The following is an 18,943-nucleotide window of genomic DNA, read 5'->3' as shown; positions in this document are numbered from 1 at the left end:
ATATTACATATATGGCTGCCCTGCTTCTAACTTGTAAAAAAAAGTACACATATATACACACATACTTACCCTATCAAAGCCCATAGCACAAAGGTTTTCTATCTTTTTGGTGTATTCTGGACTAGACACTGGTGCTCCAGCATACACATGTGCCCAAAGTCGAGCTGTCTGTTTGAACATTTCTGGGTTTTGTTTGTACTATACAAAAAGAGAAAAAAGTGAATCCATATAACTATTCAGCCAAGTCCAATTAAAAGGCTAGTTGACTTCGGCAAATTCCATTCTATAATTCCTTCTATATATAGTATCTTCAAATCTTGTAATAAGTAGTAGTTCCAGAATGAAATTTGGAGTTTTTGGTTAGTTGCTGAGGATTCAAACCTACACAAACATTACTCACAAGTATCAGGTAACAATGAGTTTGCATTTATATTTTACTTGTACAAACCAGTTCTATTCAGTTACTGACATAACGCCAGAGTAACTACACTGATAGTTGTCCAGATACACAATATGCATAACCAGTGTAGCTGAGAGCAGAAACTGTGTTGTAATGTTCACTGAATTGCGCACACACTATATTTCTTAACAGTGTTTCCCCCAATTAAGGTTTTGGTTTTTTTAACTATCTTTTTTTAGAACCTTCATTACTGAGAAAGGGTTTGCAGTGTCTCAATGAGGGTTGCCGTTTTACTACTGGACTTCCTCCTGGGAAGTATATATACTGGTATCATTTGTGGAAAGAAAAAGAGCTGAGAAACAGATGGTCACATGGCAATGGCTGAAAACCTGCCACTGTTTTGAAGGAAGGTTTACATACTAGAAAAATTGTGTGGAAGATATCAGTAGTATTTTACACTAATACTGCCAAAAAAAATTTTTTCTAATAAGTAATAGAACTTTACCTTAAAACAACAATGAAAGTTTCTAGCATGTGTCAGGCATTCAAAAGCTGAGGTACGCTTCATTTGTCACAAATTACATTTTCAGATCAGCAAGACAGGAGCTTCCTGTTTTAGTAATCCTTATATTTAATAAGTTTTTTAAAATTGGAGATTTACATACTTTCACAGCAAGTTTAAATCACATTGTTTTGAAATAAAAATCTCTCTTAAATTCCACCTTCTTACAGGTGTGCATTTTTTAGGGTCCTGAATTATGTGATCAGTGAGTACTGACCACTGTGACAGTGCTTGGAAAACTTTGTCCATGTATGGTTTAAAGATAGAGAGGTACAGACCTGGGGCATATCACGAAGGACACTGAAATGTATGTTTGGTTATTGTTTTGAACATCTTTTATACAAGGAAACATCAGACATTTTAAATCTGTATAACACTGTCATGAAATTAGTACTACTTTTTTTTTTGTATTTATATTACAATAAGTTATATGTACCATGGTACCATTCGGATAGTGGCTCTCAATCTTTCCAGATTACTGTACCCCCTGCAGGAATCTGATTTGTCTTGCATACTCCCAAGTTTCACCTCACTTGCAAACTACTTGCTTACAAAATCAGACACCTTTTTGTATTTTTATGTCACAGCACATTACTGAAAAATTGCTTACTTTCTCATTTTTATCATGTAATTATAAAATAAAACAATTGGAATATAAATATTGTATTTACATTTCAGTGTATAGTATATAAAGCAGCATAAACAAATCATTTACAAAATTTTAGTGTGTACTGATTCGCTAGTGCTTTTTACGTAGCCTGTTGTAAAACAAGGCAAGTATCTACAGAAGTTGATGTACCCTCTGGAAGACCTCTGAGTACCCCCAAGAGTGTGTACACAACTGGCCAAGATCACTCATGGACCAGATCCCCATTGTGCTAAGCACTGTACACCACCTCCCCTGCCCCAAAAAAGTGTGTCCCTGCCCAAGGTTACAATCTGTCATTCGTATAATCTCAAAATGAATTATACATTACAATAATTTACATAGCAATGCTCCTTAAAAAATGCAATGGTAACAGATGAAGAGGACTACATTAAGGCTGGGGAAAGTCCCCTAAACTGGAAGCAGTCCATTTCATGGAGTGGCCAATAAATAGCACTGTGTTGTCATTACAACTGAAGGAAAGTTTAAACAAACCAAATGTTCACAAAAAGTTTGTTCTTTTAAAAAATAAATACTTAACTATTAATAGCATCCTAAAGTTTTTGCCTGTTCCTTCCCTGAGATCCAAAAATAAATCCATGAAGGTTTCTTTTCAGCTATATTTTAAAATACATATTTCAGAACACTATTAGTTCATTTGTTTGCTTTCTAGGCTTCATTGTGAGAAGAGGAAAAGTTTAAAATTGTTTAATGGAGAATTTTTGCATAACAACCTTATTCAAGTCTAGGTTTTAATTCTTCAGGAACATGCACAAGTGTCTGTAGTTACTGGTAAATATCTGGTAACTGACTGAGGGTATGTCTACATCTAAAATTTTGCAGCGCTGGTTGTTACAGCTGTATTAGTACACCTGTATAGGGCCAGCGCTGCAGAGTGGCCACACTTACAGCAACCAGCGCTGCAAGTGGTGTTAGATGTGGCCACACTGCAGCGCTGTTGGGCGGCTTCAAGGGGGGTTCGGGGAACGCGAGAGCAAACCGGGGAAGGAGACCAGCTTCGCCGCGGTTTGCTCTCGCGTTCCCCGAACCCCCCAGCAAACCGCAGGGAAGGAGACCGGCTTGCACGGGGGTTCGGGGAACGCGAGAGCAAACCGGGGAAGGAGACCAGCTTCGCCGCGGTTTGCTCTCGCGTTCCCCGAACCCCTCTGCAAACCGCAGGGAAGGAGACCTGCTTGCACGGGGGTTCGGGGAACGCGAGAGCAAACCGGGAAAGGAGACCAGCTTCGCCGCGGTTTGCTCTCGCGTTCCCCGAACCCCCCTGCAAACCGCAGGGAAGGAGACCTGCTTGCACGGGGGTTCGGGGAACGCGAGAGCAAACCGGGAAAGGAGACCAGCTTCGCCGCGGTTTGCTCTCGCGTTCCCCGAACCCCCCTGCAAACCAGGGAAGGAGACCTGCTTGATTACCAGACGCTTCCTCAGGTATGCTGGGATACCTGCTTATTCCACGGAGGTCAAGAAAAGCGCTGGTAAGTGTCTACACTTGATTACCAGCGCTGGATCACCAGCGCTGGATCCTCTACACCCGAGACAAAACGGGAGTACGGCCAGCGCTGCAAACAGGGAGTTGCAGCGCTGGTGATGCCCTGCAGATGTGAACACCTCCTAAGTTGCAGCGCTGTAATCCCCTCACCAGCGCTGCAACTTTGTGATGTAGACAAGCCCTGAGAAATTTAGCAGGGAAAATTTGCATACACTTCTGCATCTAGATCCTTAGATTGCTGTACTGCACTTAAATGAGCTGCAAAGTTCTAAAACTAGACTTGGTTGTGGACATTTCTTGGCTTTAAATCCCATCATCTGCAGGAGGCATAGCTGGAACCCTATGTCTATTACATGGAAACATGGTACTTCAACAAGTGCAAATAAATTCATGAATTTAAAATGTTTATGATAATACATGCAGTATAGTTGTAGCCATGTCAGTCCCAGGATATTAGAGAGACAAGACGGATGAGGCAATATCTTTTATTGGACTAAATTCAAGTCACAGAGCACTCTCCTTCAGGTACAGCTTACTGCAAGATGGAACAGATTGTTTAGCCTGCATAGTTAAAGCACATTCTCAGGGACCATTCAAGATAGAGTGACCCATTAACACCTGATATAGTCCTCCTCCTCAGAGGAAACCTGCACAACACTTGCAAAAGACGAGCCTGGGAGCTTAAATTCATAACTGCTAGAGACAAGAAATCATGGACTCAACAGACACACTGAATTTATGGCTTATTACAACAAGCTGTAACTCACTAACTCCCTCTTTTTGTCCTATGACAGCAGAGATATTAACCGGCTACTTCACCTTGAATGGTCCCTTAGAATGTGTGCTAACTACTCACGCTAAACAATCTCTTCCACCTTGTATTTAGCTGTGACACTGGAAGTACTTTTCCCAGACCAGAAGAAGAGCTCTGTGTGGCTCCAAAGCTTGCGTCTTTCACCAACAGAAGTTGGTCCCATAATAGATATTACCTAACACACCTTGTCTCTGTGAAAATGACATTCCAACAAGTGTGGGGGGGTTATCCTTGTGAATGTTTAATCTGAAAATATATTAAACTATTGTATAATATATAATTATATTTAAATTAGTTTCTTTGCAAACTTTTATTCTTTACACCAGGGGTTGGCAACCTTTCAGAAGTGGTGTGCCAAGTCTTCACTTATTCACTCTAATTTAAGGTTTTTCACATGCCAGTAATACATTTTAACGTTTTTAGAAGGTCTCTTTCTCTAAGTCTATAATATATAACTGAACTATGGTTGTATGTAAAGTAAATAAGGTTTTTAATGTTTAAGAAGCTTCATTTAAAATTAAATTAAAATGCAGAGCCCCCTGGACCGGTAGCCAGGACCCGGGCAGTGAGAGTGCCATTGAAAATCAGCTCATGTGCCATCTTTGGCACACATGCCATAGGTTTCTTACCCCTGCTTTACATGAACACATTAGTGACACTTGCATGTAAAAACACCAACTGTTGTAATTAAGAGCTAAATCTGTATACATTTGCAAAATCTGTCGATCTTTGCAGGAGGTGGGGGCATCGGAATCCTCCCTATAACAGCAGAGCCACAGAATCACTGGGCATGCCCCCACCAGCCCACCATAAAACCCTTGTGTGAAGTGGCACAGAGCATTGTTCCTCAGCACTCAGTGGTTTAACCCAAAAGGAGAACTTTTGGCAAAAGGTACAAAGATTTTTAATTTCTCAAGAGAAATATCTCTTCACTCTCAATATTGCTAGAAGATTGTTAGACTGCCTTGTAAATCCCACTGTCAGTATGTAGGGAGGGAAATAATATTTCAGCTGTCATTGTAGGAGCAATACAGTTTTTATTTTAAACAGAAAAACAACAACAACGTGAGAGCAAGGATGAATGTACACTGAGCAAGGAAACTAGTGCAGACATGCTTTATACAAAGTATTTGGTAGCCTTGCTTGCCTTTGCAACAATTCAGGCATGCACTCAGCAACTCAGGCTCTGAAAGAACTGCTTGGGTGCATTCGTTCACACAGCAAGCATTACAAAATGGTTATATCAGTGCTTTCTAGGACATCTGCACCTGCTACTGAGAGCAGGAACTTTGGTGTAGTTTCTGAAACAGCTTCTCCCAGGTAGTGAAGCACTGATCTCAATTTGGTCTTTCTGCTTTTTTCTGAAAGTCAGTTTGGCATAGTAGGGAACTACTGTAAATCTTTCAAAAACCTGCCAGCTTAGAGTGACAAGTCAGATACGGCAGGGGTTCTTAAATTGGGGGTCAGGACCCCGCAGCGGTCATGAGGTTATTACATGGGGGGGTCGCGAACTGTCAGCCTCCACCCCAAACTCCACTTTGCCTCCAGCATTTTTAACAGTGTTAAATAAATAAAAATGTGTTTTTAATTTATAAGAGGGGGTTCACACTCAGAGGCTCGCTATGTGAAAGAGGTCACAGAACAAAAGTTTGAAAACCACTGAGAAACGGGGACCTGACTAGAGCTGGGCAAAATTTAGTGGCATCACAACGTTTTGCCAAAACTGTCTTGGTAAAAAAAGTTATCTGAAAATGTTCAGTTTTGATATTTTCAATTGTTTGCTTCACATTTTGTAAATTGTATTTTAAAAGTAAAAGAAATGCTCAAACTAAATAAAATCTTTTGTTCAATCTACAACAATTTCTTTGATTTTTTGGAATTGCCAGGGAACCAAAAAGACCCTTATTTGCTCAGCTGTCGTCCTGGCACCCTTACACTTCTTATCCAGAATTTCAAAGGTATGACTCCACACTTTTAACCATACTCTAGAGCAGGGGTTCTCAAACTTCACTGCACTGCAACCACCTTCTGACAACAAAAATTACTTCACAACCCCAGGAAAGGGGAGGAGAGGGGCAAAGCTTGAGCCCCACCGCCCTTGGCAAGGGGCCAAAGCTGAAGTTCAAGGCCTTCAGCCCCAGGCAGAGGGCCTGTAACCTGAGCCCTTCAGCCCTCAGGCTTTGGCACCAGACCCCAGCAAGTCTTAAGCCAGCCCTGGTGACCCTATTAAAACAGGGTCACGACCCACTTTGGGTCCCAACCCACAGTTTGAGAACCCCTGCTCTATAGGATGTTCACATGTAAGTCAGATGTATACGCTTACTAGATACTGGAAGCACTCCGCTTTTTTCCTTTGTCACTATGAAGTACACAGGGGCCTTCACCTTTTACCCTCTGACTTACAGAAGCAATGTTTGGGGCTTTATTCAACAGAAGTTAACAAAATGTTCACTTGTGGATTGATTTTATCTAGTTTTCAACAAATTTTTAAATGGCCACACGTGAGTTCTAGTAAAATACATTACACTAAGACTATTTTCAAGCTAATGCTGCTTTCTGTCTCTGAATACTGGGCCAGCCAGTTTTACAAGCTAACTACAATTCTATTAATATCAATTAGGTTATTAACTAAAACAGTTAATTTGAGAGTCTGCAAACATCAAATACATAGGATGCTTCCTTCATAACTCTTTAGGTTATTTAAGATGATTTTTTTTTAATTCAATGTAACTTTTCATTATGCTGTTTAGACTTTGCATTTCTCTCAGACTAAATAAGGAAAAACAAACACAAATGAAACTTCATTTTATTATAACCAGAATCACTTCCAGGTTCTCAATGCTGACTGTCGGGGTTGCAAAAATAGCAAAGGAGAAGGGTTTATTTTTTTTTAAAAACAGTTTGTCATTTGGCCTTAAAATCTATAAAAGCTATATTCTCCAAAACCTAAATTTGGAATGAAATATTAATAGACAAGGTCCCTTTAAGAGGAAGATAATTAATAAAAGGTTTTTGTTTGACATAGTTCACTGAACATCTTACCTGATTTGCCACTACTGCATCTTGTGGATCGTCTGGTTCTGCAGCTGCCAACAGTGCTTGCAATGATAACAACACTGTCCTTAGAGTCATTGCTGCTGCCCTAAAATTGAAGTTTGAAAACGGCTTTACTGAAATCTGGGTCTTTTTTACTTATGTTTGATGTGTTCTACTAATACCATACAAAAGGAACAAAAATACTGGGAACCACAAGCATGACTAACTTGGAAGTGCAGCAATTTACAATGGGATACCATTCATATTTTATTTTTTAGAGTTCTTAGTATGTATTTTAACACTCTCCCTTCTTAATAATACTTTCTTAGAAATCTGGAACTAACATTTCCCGGTTTAACAGTTTGTCCTTTTTTAATTTTGCAAAAGGTTACGTTTGCTTCTGATTAAATAAAAGCCAACTAAAGTCTGCCTCCTTTTCTTCCTTGCTGTCAGCATCGCTCTGGGAATTATATTGGTTACTCAATGTGTGCTCCCTCTGCTGGCTTTCGGTCTCCGTAGCAAAATGGCCAAATGATGTACAAACGTACAAAAGTAGAGGATTATTTGTTTTTAACTTTTAGTTACAAATGGATGAATTTTATATTCACAAATTAACTTTTTCCATCAGGTAACAGTGTTAACACAGTCCAAATTTAATGGCCATTTAATTTATAAAGAATATTTTCCCCAATTTTAAGCAATTAATATTGTAAATGTAGCTCTGAAGTTCATATTAACGGAAGACCACTAGCATAACTTTTCTTCATGTCAGGCTGAGGGCACTGCCACAATTTTAACAAAAATTGTAAAACATTAGGATAGAAAAACACTCCTTATGTCACCAGGCAGATTTGGGCCTTGATCCTGCAATAAGATCCTGGCCAAGAGACTTGCAGATGCAAAGAGCGCTACAGAGGTCAGTGGTGCTCTAGAAGTGCAGATTTTTGACCACAGAGATCTCACTGTGAGATGAAGGCCTTATTCAACTCAAATTCTATGTACATTTAGAGTCAGAGGCTTCAGGAATTTATGTTGAATCCCAGACAAAACGCTGAGTTAAAACTATAAATAACCATAGTCAAATCAATCAAATCTCATTTGAAAATTTTTATTAAACCTAAGTTTGAAAAATCTGGAAATTTATATTTAAGATTTCACAGTTAAGCTTTACTCTGACCCAATACCCATCCCTCGATTTACCTAGAGATTCAAGTATATAAGATGTATATGAAACAGCTTGGTCAACATACTGGATATTAAACCAGGTACCCAAAGAGCTAAAAGCATGAGTTTCTACAGCTTCAGCTGAAAAGTCAGGCTGCATAGCTGGGGGCTGTAGTAGACTCTCACTGTGGATCAGGCTAGGGAGAGAGTTGGACATGGCACACAATGCCCAGTACATTACACATACAGCTATTTTACATTTAGGTACTTTCAGAGATGGTACACAGAAATGAGTCTCTTACAACATAGTGTTTGAGGCATGTGTGGTTATGAAAGAGGAATGTATTGTGAAGTATGAGAGGCACATTATTCTTTGCGGTTGGAACACAGACAGTCCAATTAACAGTGGATCTGGTAACGTTCTTTCTGGAGTGCATAGCTAGATAGCTAGATAGCTAGATAGCTAGATAGCTAGATAGAAAGAAAGAAAGAAAGAAAGAAAGAAAGAAAGAAAGAAAGAAAGAAAGAAAGAAAGAAAGAAAGAAAGGAAATGATGCAATTCCAGTTGTCAAAGTGTGGGTGGAGAAGAGTTTGGGTTGATGGCACAAATGTGATAAGTTGGAAGCAGTTTACAGATTTGTATTTCCAGTAGAAAAGTTCACAATGTGTTGTCCATAATGGAAAAACAAACCACATATTGTGGCATGACAATGTGCGGGATGCAGAGACTGCTGGTAGACAGATAAAATATAGGTGCCAATACAATGTCAGTTAAAGTTGTTTGTGGAACCTTAACTATGTATTTCCACATATTTGTAACTTCCTCAAAGATTCTGCCTGGGAATTTCTTTAACATTATAGAAAACTGATAAACCTCCCTCCACTTCCGTGAGGAACTATGGTATTTTTTTCTCCATCAAAATGCAAATGATTATATCCCAAGTGACAGATGTTTAAATTAGCATATCTTGTCTCCTGCTTGGTAGTATTACACCCTAGTTTTTCACAGCTACATCTGCTGCCTTCTCAAAGTCCATCAGGCTGACTTTGCAGACTTTATTAACTCTAAGCTTTGAAAGATTAAACTAGTCTTTAAACTCCTACAAAGGTAGTCATGCAGCCTTGCCGCTTTCACAAAAGTGAAAATTCTCATTTTTCAAACTCTCACTTTTCTCAAATATTTAGGCAGATTTTTCCAAAAATTTCAGACTGTTTCACTTCCAGCAAAATACCATATTTGATGTTTCAGGTAGAATTTTCTTACTCATTATTCTAAAGTAAGTTGGAGACTGACTGGCAAGATTAAAAAACAAACAGGCTTATAATGAATATTTAGTTACTAAAGCAGCTCTTTAACCTTGCTATGAAATCTTAACTATACAGAAAGTTTAATTAAATCATAATACAAAGCATCTGAAATTTTTTCTTCAAACTATGATGGCACAAAACTGAGTACCTAGGCATTAAAGTATTCATGAAAACACTTTTATACTTCAGTGTGTTGTGAGGAGAAAACAGCATATGCACATTTTGCAGAAAAAGTCTATAAAATCATAATGTAGCTGTCAATCCTATTAAGAGTAGATTTTGGATTGAGTTGATCTAGAGTATGGACTGATGACAAATGTAAAATTCACTACAGTACAAGTTTCTAGTTACTATAATGCTTTTTCTATTAAATGAATATTTGATGAACATGCTGAACATTTGCCTGCAGCTCTAAATAGAAAAAAACAAGTTTTTCAATTTGTAAAACACTTAGATGTCACTGAACTCTAATCCTTTTTGTCTTTGTGTACTTGAATGAATATCATGCACTTAAACAGATTTACACAAGGAATTTAAGAAGCTGTAAAATCTAACTAAAGCTCTATTTCTCAGTCAAACTGCATTTTTACTACATTATTTCCATTTCTATTAAATTTTATTTATGCAAGAGGGACTTTACAAGAAGTTCTACCACCGGTAATTGGTTTCATGATTACGTTGCCTGAACTAAATAAAAGTTATTCTGCACTGCCCTTTATGGAAGTCGTCTCAAACTAATGGAGAAGGAAATTAATGGTGTGTCACTGCAAATATTTAAACTGGGAATGCAAGTCAGGAGACCTGGGTTTTCAGCACAGCTATGACACTGATAAGTCTCTTCGTTTATCTGAGCCTCAAATTCCTAACTTCCATCTCACAGGAATAAAGATGATACATAGACACCTCACAAGAGTATGGAGAGGCATAATTTGGTTTGTAAAGCAGAAAGAGATCCTTGAACAAAAGGTGGTGTATATATAGTATAGTGTATGAGCTGAAGTAGAGTTCAGAAACTCCTAACTGCAGCCTCTGCTAAACACACTACACCATGCTGTCTGTGATGTTAAGAGATTGTCAGATCCATGGAGCACTCGGTCAAGTCTGTCAGATATTGGATGAACTTCTCATCAAGTGTGTTGGGACTTGATGGACTTTTGACATTCCAATTTCTAAGGTGAGCAATACCACAAATAAACACCTCATCCAATCAAATATAGTCCTAGGCGCTAGCTCTCAAAGGACTCTTGAATTTTACAAATCAGGCAAAGTGATTCAGCTACATATTCAAAAAACCTAACTAGTTTAAAATGTGATTTCAGCTATTTTCAAAGTTTCATCTCTCAGCCGTGCCACTCCACAATAAAAACATTGGAAAATAAGATGAGGAATGGCTACAAAACTGATGATATTCAATACAAACACTTTACACTGACAGAAAACCTTCCACTCTCAGGATATCGACACGCTCTTTATGAAGACTGATATAGCCTCAAGATCTGTAAGAAAAAATTTTCATCTCTATGCTTTAGTTTCCATATCTGTGAAATAAAGCTAAATAACCTCCACAAACTTCTTGTTTAGGACAGCTTAAAATAGAATTCTTGCTTCCTAATTCTCTTAATTACAGGGCACTTTTTTGTTGTCTTAGCCATCTACAGAAAAGAGGGAAAAGAGATGGCTGCTCACTAATATATTGATGGATATTAGAAAGAGTCAGGATTAGCTGCTCTCATTAGCGCAAAGAAGAGCAGTTATGGGTATAATTTATAAAAGGGAAAGCTTAAGTTGGTGGTTAGAAACAACTTTAAGAAGAATGGTGAGATAATAAAGTGAGCTGCAAAACGTGATTGTGAAGTCATCATCATGGAAGACAGTTAAGGCTGGACACCTATTAGAAATTATTTGAGAATAATATAGTTGCTTCTGCCATGATGCTAAGGGACAGACCAGATAGCCCACCGAAAAGCTCTTCTAACCTAACCAACATTAGGATGTTCAGTATCTTATTTATAAAGGCTAATGGTAGATACAAAGTCCACATCAAACAACTCAACAACATTAGACTGCCCAAGACAAAGACTTACTGCATACTTTTATATTCCTGCTAGAATATTTCTGCTGTGAAATAACCATAATAAATATCTGCAGCCCTAACAGATGTTCCAGATATTCATATAAAGTTGTCTTCAGTGCCAATTAAGGAGCAATATCAGATAAATTAATTTTTCTTTAAACCTAAAGTTTCTCATAGTAGTAAAACAGAATATTAGCTCAAATGTCAACATGTTGTATGGTGAAACTGCTTTACAGATCTCTTGAATAGACCACCTTAAAGTACCTCTATCTGCAAGAGCTTATTTAACAAGCTTGCATTCAAAGCTGAGGTAAAAGGAGTATTTACAAATTCACAAAGAGCACGAGCGTTCACGGCTGCAGAGAATTTCAGCTTCAAAAACTTACCACTGAGAGAAATTTATTAGACTTACTACAAGATCATTCAAAGAAGCTACTTTAAAAGCTGAAAAAATCTCCTGCCAACAGGAAATTTAGTATTGAAGTTAATAACACAACACTGTTAATCATGTTCATTAGAATATGAAAGCCATTATCCCAAAAAAACAACACAACTATACAAATATATTCAACTATTTGAAGTTGTACCAGCCACAAATACAGCTAATGAAAATGAACCCAGTTCAGGGAAACTACATTTGTATTTATCCTCAGTGACTCTCAAGCTTCCAGCTCCCTAGACACTGCCTTTCTGGGTGGAGACCCACATCTCTCTCCCTTCCGAACAGGGTATTTCCAGGCTACACAGTTCCCTGCCTTCACTGTGTCATTCCTAGCATAGACAAGATGTCCAAGGACACTTGTTTGCCTTCTCTTCAGAGATGGTTAATAGGTATAACTGCTACAATTATAAGGCATAAGAGCACTTCCTATGCAAGCCTACTTTATTCTTAAGATAAAAAGTATTACAGAAAAAACACTACAAACAATAAAAGAACCTACACACATGCTAATAATAGCATTGCCAGGTGTCTGGTTTTCGACTGAAACACCTGGTCGAAAAGGGACTCTGGCAGCTCTGGTCAACACTGTTGACGGGGCCATTAAAAGTCCAGTTGGTGCAGAGCTGGCAGGCTCCCTATCTAGCTCCTTGTGGCTCCCAGGAAGCTCCTGGCATGTCACTCTGGCTCCTAGGCATAGGGGCAGGCAAGGGGGCTCTGTGTGCTGCCCCCACCCTGAGTACTGGCTTCACAGCAACCATTGGTCGGGAACTGCAGAGGCAGCACCTGTGGGTAGGAGCAGTATGCAGAGCCACCTGCCCATGCCTCAGCCTAGGAGCCAGAGAGACATGTCAACCACTTCCTGGGAGCTGCCTGTAGCCCACACCCTAACTCCCTCCCCCAGCCCGGAGCCCCCTCCTGCACCCCAAGTCCTCATCCCCATTCCCACCCCAGACCCCTCACTCCTCTCATACCCCAACCCCCTGCCCCAGCCTGGAGCTCCCTCCCACATCCTAAAACCCTCATTTCTGGCCCTAGCCCCAGACCAGAACCCATACTCCCTCCCACATCCTGGAGTTCCCTCCCACAGTCCAAACCCCTCAGCCCCATCCCAGAGCCAGCACCCCCAGCTGGAGCCCTCACCCCCTCCCACACCCTAACCCTGCCCCAGCCCGGTGAAAATGAGCAAGTGAGGGTGGGGGGAGAGCATGTGATGGAGGGAGGCGGGATGGAGTGAGCACAGGGCGGGGACTGGGGCTCAGGGAAGGGACGGGGCAAGGGTGTTCAGTTTTGTGTGATTAGAAAGCTGGAAACCCTAGCTAATAAGCTTATCACACATTACCTCAACTCTAACATGGGCTTTGGCAGGAGCATTTCTTCAACCTCTCACACCCAGTGTTTCCTTTGTGGTCACAAGTTCATTACAGCCTCAGCTCAGAACCAACCCTCAAGCTTATGGGAACTCAGCATGCCCAGCTCTTCCACCCTTACCCTAAGGATTGGGGCCCTCCTTCAACCAGGTATCCTCTCCAGTTGCTGGATCAGGATGCCGGCAAGAGCCAATTTAAAACCATGGTTTCTGGATAAATAGCTTTTGTCTGTTGGTCCCTGGTGAATCCAGTCTGAATTAGTATATGTAAACTTTTTCAGGGAGGTGGCTTCAAAGGATTGATAATGGAGGATGTACAGTAACATCTGCCTTCCTACCAGGGAAAGTACCTACAAGGCCACAACACAAACAATTCCATTTTTAATACAGTGTCCTCCAAAAGTATTGACTCTAAGTCAATGAGGCTTAAGTTAATTCAATAAAAAGTTTCTTAACTCCATAAGATTTGTTCAAAGAATTACAGGATATTGTCAGTTTGGCATATCCAGTTCATTTCCCCCCCCCCCCCCCGCACACACACTCCTAAAAAAAACAAAGAAAAAAAATATCAAGTCATTTAGACTTAAATTCTGCCCTCATATGCACAATTGTAACTCCTATAGGCCTCAATGTCACAGATGTGTGTCAGAGTTTGACCCCAGTTTTAATCATACTGGCAACAATTGGAATATTTAGTACAACCATTACAAGTTAAAGTTATGCTTCAAAATCAAATCTTGTAATACTATTCAAATATCTGACAAGAAAAACTTATGAACTACAGCTCCCAGAACCAAATGCATAAAACATTCAAGTCTGCTAGCTGTCCATTCTACCTTTAATACTGAGTGCAATCCATTTATCAAGAATTTTTTGTGTGTGTCACTTTTTTAAATGCAGTCTTTCATCCCACTCACATAAGCAAATGTATTGTGGTATTTCTCAGTCTAAGTATAATTAAATCAGCAAATATCACTGTAAAGTTAAATTCTGCAGTACAGTAAACAATTTTTTTTTTTAAACATAAGAGTGTCACTATTCACATTGGTCCAGCAATCACTTTCATGAGGTAGACTGTATTCCTATGTAACCACAGAACTCTTAACCTTACACCAGGCTGTTTGAAAAAAGAAAGGATTGGGTGGAGTTCACCCGCCAACAGAGCCTACCTATACTACATAGGTAACCTATAAGCCTATCTTTTCCCTCCAGCCAGCAAGGAGCCAGAATCACTAAAAAAAACATTCCCACCACTCTCAAGCAACTGCCTCTTACTTGAAATACTATGAGTGGACTCAGTAAGAAGTTACATTTAGTCTTATGTGACCACAACAACATAAATCTTTGAACAGCAGTAATGGAAAATGGAAATAAAAAGAAGAAAAAGACTTTCTGGAAGATTCTTCCGCAACTGTTCCAATCCAAACAACAACAGATTGCTATTAAGAGCAATATAATTACAATAGCACCTACATGCCCCAACAGAAATTGATGCACCATACAATCATATAGTGAGAGGCTGTCCAGACCCTAAATGACTTTCAATGGAAATAGAAACAACATACTAAGAACAGAATAAAGAAAAAAATATTTTACAGAGGGGGATCTGAGGCACGGAGATTAAGTCCCTTGCCCAACATCCAGTATTGCCAATGTCAAGTGTTCAACTATCACAAGTCAGGTCTCAAAAAAATCATGAAGTTTTAAAAATAATAAATGTTTGGTTCTTTATCTGCCTTCTGTTTCTGACCCTTTATGTTTCACATTTTTCAGCTTTTATCTGTAGCAATTAGGGACAGAAACTTATCTTACTTTTAAATTAAAGGTAAAATTATCAGGTAATCATTTGACTCCTGAAGCTAGGACCAAGAAAAGAAAACCACCAAATATTGCAAGATTTGTAGTAAAATTTCAAGAACTGGCAACAGTGATTAGGTCACAGAGGGTGCAGAAATGGAAATTGGAGTCAGGAGGCCTGGGTTCAATGTCAGTGCATTAGTCATGAAGGCAAACCTTTTCCTAATTAAGAAGAATATATACCAAGTATGGGGAAATACCTATAAAAGCCTACACCTTTCAAGAAATGAAGATGAGGCACTGTCAAAGACAAATGTCAAAACACCAAGATTTATTTCATGATAGGAAAAATCAGCACACCTTCTGTTAAGGAAAATTCCTGCATCTCAGTTTTCAGTGGGAGATGTTGGCTGTTCAGCACTTCTGCGAAACTGTGACACATTTAAGTGCTTAAACATAGTCACAAGCTAACATTTAGGATGCTTATTTTTTAAAATACTGGCTTCAATATTTTGAGCATGTCAGCAAAATAGTGGATGAAGGAGAACCTGAAGACAATCTATCTGGACTTTCAAAAATGTCTGACAACTCCATAAGATGGAGGCTACTGAAACTACTGTAATTAGTAATTCATTCTGACCACCAATAAAGAGATCTTTGTGTCACTAGGTATAGTAGTCCCCTGAAAACTTCCACTCAATATGCAATAGCAGTCAAAAAGGCTAACTATCTTAAGAACTATTAGGAAAGGGATAGAAAATAGGACAGAATATCATAATGCCACTATATAGATCCATTGTGCGCCCAGACCCTGAATACCATATCCAGTTCTGGTTGCAACATCTCAAAAAGGATATAGTGGAATTAGAAAAGGTTCAGAAAAGGGCAACAAAAATGATGTATGGAATGCCTTCCACATGAGGAAAGGCTAAAAAAAGATTAGGGCTCTTCAGTTTATGACTGAAACAGCTATGATACAAATCTACAGAACTATGAATGATGTAGAAAAAGTGAAAAAAGAAGTGCTATTTAACCTCTCTTAGATACCAAGGGTCACCTGGTGAAATTAATAGTCAGCAGGTTTAATACCAACAAAAGGATGTACTTTTTCACAAAGTGCACACCTAAAATGTTGAACTCATTGCCATGGATACTGACATGACCAAAAGTATAACTGGGTTCAAAAAAGAACTGGTTAAGTTCATGGAGGATAGGTCCATCAATGACTATTAGCCACAATAGTCAGCGAAACAACCCCATGCTCGAGGCAACCCTAAACCGCTGACTACCAAAAGCCAGGAGAGAAAGATGGGTGGATCACTTCATAATTGCCCTGTTCTGAACATTCCCCCAGAACCTCCAGTACAGGCTACAGTCGGAGATAGGGTATTGGGCAAGATGGGTCATGGTCTGACCAGTATGACAGCTCTTAAGTTCTTACATACAGGGTGGAAGATCACTTTCTGTTAGAATTAGGAAAAAATGGTCCCAAAAAATACAAAAGTCTGTTAATGTCAGCAGATCAAAATACAGCTGTAAAACACCAAATGATACCACAGTACACTGCTTCACAACTTGTTAAATGTTATGGTAACCCACTTCATGTGTATTGTGTGTCCCTCTCTGCACCTGATCCACAAAGGATGGAATGTTACATCCCCCAACTACAGGGCCAGGCTCTTTAACTCAAGTTTTCAGCTATGGAGGTCCATGGTTTGATCCCTGGCCAAGATGACAGCCATAATGTAAGTGGGGACTGAAAACATGACATTGACAAACTCATCTGTGAATCGAGGGGGGGGGCAGGGAGGAGATGCATAACACACTCACCAGTGGGTTACATGTGCTATTCATAAATTAACACGTATAATATTGCACATTAACTTAAATAGAAGATGACGTGGTAATAGTAAAAAATAACTAAGAAGTTAAAATGTAACAAATGCACCTTTTAAAAAAACCTAGAAGAGTTCAGTAATTATACTATGGATTATTCGCAGATACATTCCACATGGTTTGGCAATTAGCAATGTTTCAAAAGTATACTGACAAATAAAATGTCAGGAGTGGACCAGGAAGTAAAGGACAAGTGTTCTATTCCACTTTTACATTTCTCCAAACGCCTTACAAGTAAGCGTTGGCTAGTGAATAATCAGTGTTAATGCAATGCACAATATTAGGATATAACTCTCTTTTCTGTTCATTTCTTTTGCTTCCTGCTTTCTTATTGCTTCCCACTACTTTTCAATTTCTGAAGTTTCCACTTCATACCCTACTGCTGCTATCTAAAGTTTCCACTCCAAATATCGCCATCCACCCTATAGTACCTCTCTCTGCTCTAAACCAAGTGCAAGCAAAGTAGCAGAATGCAGGTAAGTATTTTAATTTGCTGTGCTGCTTGCACCTACGCTGGCCATCAGGTGAGGAGGGAGAGCAACAAGAGAACCCCACAGTGAAGGATTTGTAATATTTGTTACTGAAGGGGTTGGTGGGGAACTTGTGCATAAAGGGATTACAAACAGCACAAAATATCAAGTATTTATGCATGAAATTAGACATTCGTGTTCTACCTATGTGCCTTAAAATACCTGAGCTTTTCTCCTCTTTTCTCTTTTTTGGAAGGAGCACCTTTCAAAAAAAACCCTACTTCATAAGGATACTATCTGCAACTCAAAATACTATATGAAAGTATTTATAAGTCTTAAGAATATGCTCGAAACTTTGGGGCCATACTAGAGAAACTACAAATGTCAAGTGAAGAGTGGTATGTGATTTTGCCTGTTCTCCAGGACAGGTCTTCACTTTAGTTTAAGGGTATGTCTACACTACCTGCCAGATCAGTGGGCAGCGATCAATCCAGCAAAGATTGATTTATTGTGTCTAGACACAATAAATCGACTCTTGAGCGCTCTCCCATCGATTCCTGTACTCCAGCGCCGCAAGAGGCGCAGGCAGAGTTAATGGGAGAGCGGCAGCAGTCAACTCACCGCAGTGAAGACACCACAGTAAGTCGATCCAAGTATGCTGACTTCACCTACATTATTCACGTAGCTGAAGTTGCATAACTTACCTCAATCCCTCCTCCCTCCCTCCCCCCCCCATGTTGACCAGGGCTTAGTGTTCAAATCTGTGAACTGTATGGAGTATCTTACCATTGATCTTTCAGGATATCCAAACAAATGGCCCCAGTGACCGAGCTAATGTTAGGATGCCATATTTTGGTAATAAACCGCACCTAGAATATAAATTAAGATTTTTTTAATATAGCTATTAAATATTCTACAAAAGGCAAGACATTCAAAATACCTTTTAAAAAGTTGGAACTATCACATACAGTCAAGTATTTGAATTTATCTTGGAAAGAAAAAGTACCAATTTAAGATAGCCCTAGGGCACAGTAGAACACAAGATACACATGAAATAGCATATGCCACCAGGCTTCATTATAGTACATTTTTGTGGGGAATCTTTTGTCAGGAATTTTGCTCCATCTAGAGAGAACAGGATCCCAAGGGTAGGACACAAGGCCCTCTTTCCAATTTTACACAGAGGCTGTTGCCCAACTTCCCTTAGATACAAAGAGCTCATTCTCTCCTGACCCCCACAAAGCAACTCTGTTTTAAGGCCTTCTCTACACCATTCTCAGTGTGTCAGTGTACAAACTTTAAACAAGAGCATACTAGCTCTGTCTTCAGAGAACAGAAAATATGGATACAGTTTGAGAATGGAGTCATTTATTACAGCTCATGTCTGTAAATCACCTTAAAGATATAAAGAGCTATGTAAGTGCTAAGTATTATTCTTCATTTACTATAGGAAATTAATGGCTGACA

The 18,943-nt window shown here is 39.3% G+C and overlaps 1 protein-coding gene across 3 annotated transcripts in view; it reads right to left on the bottom strand.

Moving 5' to 3' along the window:
* The window catches only part of UBE2K (ubiquitin conjugating enzyme E2 K), an 88,760-nt gene that overhangs the window by 5,425 nt on the left and 64,392 nt on the right, over positions 1-18,943 (bottom strand). For 2 of the 3 annotated variants that reach the window (XM_030563931.1, XM_030563930.1), the window contains exons 2-3: positions 6,966-7,065; positions 70-198 (exon numbers count right to left, since the gene is read on the bottom strand). In XM_030563931.1, the coding sequence (XP_030419791.1) occupies positions 70-198; positions 6,966-7,055 (219 nt within the window). In that variant the 5' untranslated portion in view covers positions 7,056-7,065. Of the gene's footprint in view, positions 1-69; positions 199-6,965; positions 7,066-18,262; positions 18,346-18,943 lie in introns of all 3 variants that reach the window. The other variant, XM_030563929.1, reaches the window with a different exon arrangement.

This window comes from Gopherus evgoodei, chromosome 5 (genome assembly GCF_007399415.2).
Source record: "Gopherus evgoodei ecotype Sinaloan lineage chromosome 5, rGopEvg1_v1.p, whole genome shotgun sequence".
Lineage (NCBI taxonomy): Eukaryota > Metazoa > Chordata > Testudines > Testudinidae > Gopherus > Gopherus evgoodei.
The sequence above is the reverse complement of the archived record's forward strand: the minus strand, read 5'-3'. Positions and strand labels throughout refer to the sequence as shown.